Source organism: Alosa pseudoharengus, unplaced genomic scaffold (assembly GCF_046254945.1).
Source record: "Alosa pseudoharengus isolate Yale_2024_CS ecotype anadromous, Long Island Sound unplaced genomic scaffold, YU_APseudo_1.1 YU_APseudo_1.1_scf_6, whole genome shotgun sequence".
NCBI classification, from domain to species: domain Eukaryota; kingdom Metazoa; phylum Chordata; class Actinopteri; order Clupeiformes; family Clupeidae; genus Alosa; species Alosa pseudoharengus.
The window spans coordinates 2,066,635-2,068,317 of NW_027468848.1; the positions used below are offsets into that span (position 1 = coordinate 2,066,635).

The window sequence follows — 1,683 nt, forward strand, 5'->3', positions numbered from 1 at the left end:
TCATAATTATAATTCTTTTTTTTTTAATCCTGCTGATTATATTGCAAATATGACAGAGGAGAAATAGCCTACGATTGTTGTTCTTCCAGTTAACTGATTTCAGGGCATGTGCGGACAATATGCTCTGCTGCGTCATGGTCACCTCAGCGTGAGTCTGTGGGTCGGAGATGACGTCTGGCGTGTGGGCAGCGGAGATGACGTCTGGCGTGTGGGCAGCATGTGGGCAGCAGAGGCAGCTGGACGTCGCCGCTCTGGCATCTGGGCCCTTCAGACGGAGAGGACGTGCTTCAGACGGAGAGGACATGCTTGACGAAGGAGGTGTAGTTGATGCAGCCGTTGGGGTCCTCCTGACCCTGCATGAGCCGGTCCACCTCGTCCTCGGTCATCCTCTCCCCGAGGGTGGCCAGCACGTGCCGTAGCTCGGCGCCCATCACCGTGCCGTTGCCCTCCTTGTCGAAGACGCGCAGCCCCTCCACGAAGTCCTCGAAGCTGCCCTGGTCCTTGGCGCGGGAGATGTGCTGGAGCATGGGCAGGAAGGTCTCGAAGTCCAGCAGCTCCACGTGCATCTTCTCGGGCTTGGGCTTGCCCAGCACGGTCAGCACCTCGGCGTTGGTGGGGTTGTGTCCGAGCGCCCGCATCACGTCGCCGCACTGCGCGTACGTGATCTTCATCTCGCCCGCCGGCGTCTCGTCGAACAGCGCGAACGCCTCGCGGAACTCCTCGATCTGGTCCGGCGTGAAGTCCAGCGGCACGCTCTTCAGGTCCAGCTCGGGCTTGGGCGGCTCCGGTGGGGGCGCTGGGGCGGCCGGCGCCGGCTCTTCCTTCTTGGGCTCCGGCTTCTTGACCTCGGCCTTCTTGGGTTCCACCTTCTTGGGCGCCATGGTGTAGAGAACCGCTACTACGCCGCGTAGAGAACCGAGGGAACAGAGGAAGGACACGGACGGAAGGGCAGAAGGAGAGAGAGAGCGAGAGTGATGTCTGCACGGAGGGAGAGAGTCATCCCCACGCTCTTATACCGGTGTGTGTGTGTGTGTGTGTGTGTGTGTGTGTGTGTGTGTGTAGGGAGATCAGCTTTATCAGCCCGCAGGCCTTCAGCACTATAAAAGGAAGAAACCAGAAATAGAGTAACAGGGTTCTCTCCTCACGGTCTAACACAGCAGGCCCACTCCTGCACACACACACACACACACACACTCACACACACACAGACACACAGACACACACACACACACACAAACACAAACACGCACACACACATTCCAGTGCTGCCCTGTCCACCACTGACTGATAACACAGCAGGCCCACTCCCATAGAGCTCTCATGGAAGGGAAGGTTTTTATCAAGTCCGCCCTCTCAACTGACCTTCTTGTTTTCAGATTTTCTTCATTGTCTTGCCACAGAAAGCGTCCATGTATCTGTATGTGTGTGTGTGTGTGTGTGTGTGAGAGAGAGAGAGAGTATTGTCGTACTGGAGGACATAAGGTGTATGGAGGTTGTCTGGGTACTTCACAGAGAGATATGAAGTATACGTCTGGCATCTAGCGCTCAACACGCGCACAAGTTCATTCAAAATGGTCACCAGGAAGCCAACCCAGCATGCATTGCCCCATTGAGAGTTTAGTACCAAAAGATGACTTTGAGAGCAGTTTTTTTCTATGATGGCATTTTCCAACTACATAAAAA

The 1,683-nt window shown here is 55.5% G+C and overlaps 1 protein-coding gene across 1 annotated transcript; it reads right to left on the reverse strand.

Moving 5' to 3' along the window:
* Positions 1-235: 235 nt before the first annotated feature.
* Positions 236-896, reverse strand: cmlc1 (cardiac myosin light chain-1). The gene has a single exon (XM_076270151.1). The coding sequence runs from the start codon at positions 879-881 to the stop codon at positions 288-290; it is 594 nt and encodes a 197-aa protein (XP_076126266.1). The 5' UTR covers positions 882-896; the 3' UTR covers positions 236-287.
* Positions 897-1,683: the final 787 nt, after the last annotated feature.

Excerpts from the sequence above, each read along its gene's own strand:
- cmlc1 (XM_076270151.1), bottom strand. The coding sequence starts at position 881 with ATGGCGCCCAAGAAGGTGGAACCCAAGAAGGCCGAGGTCAAGAAGCCG.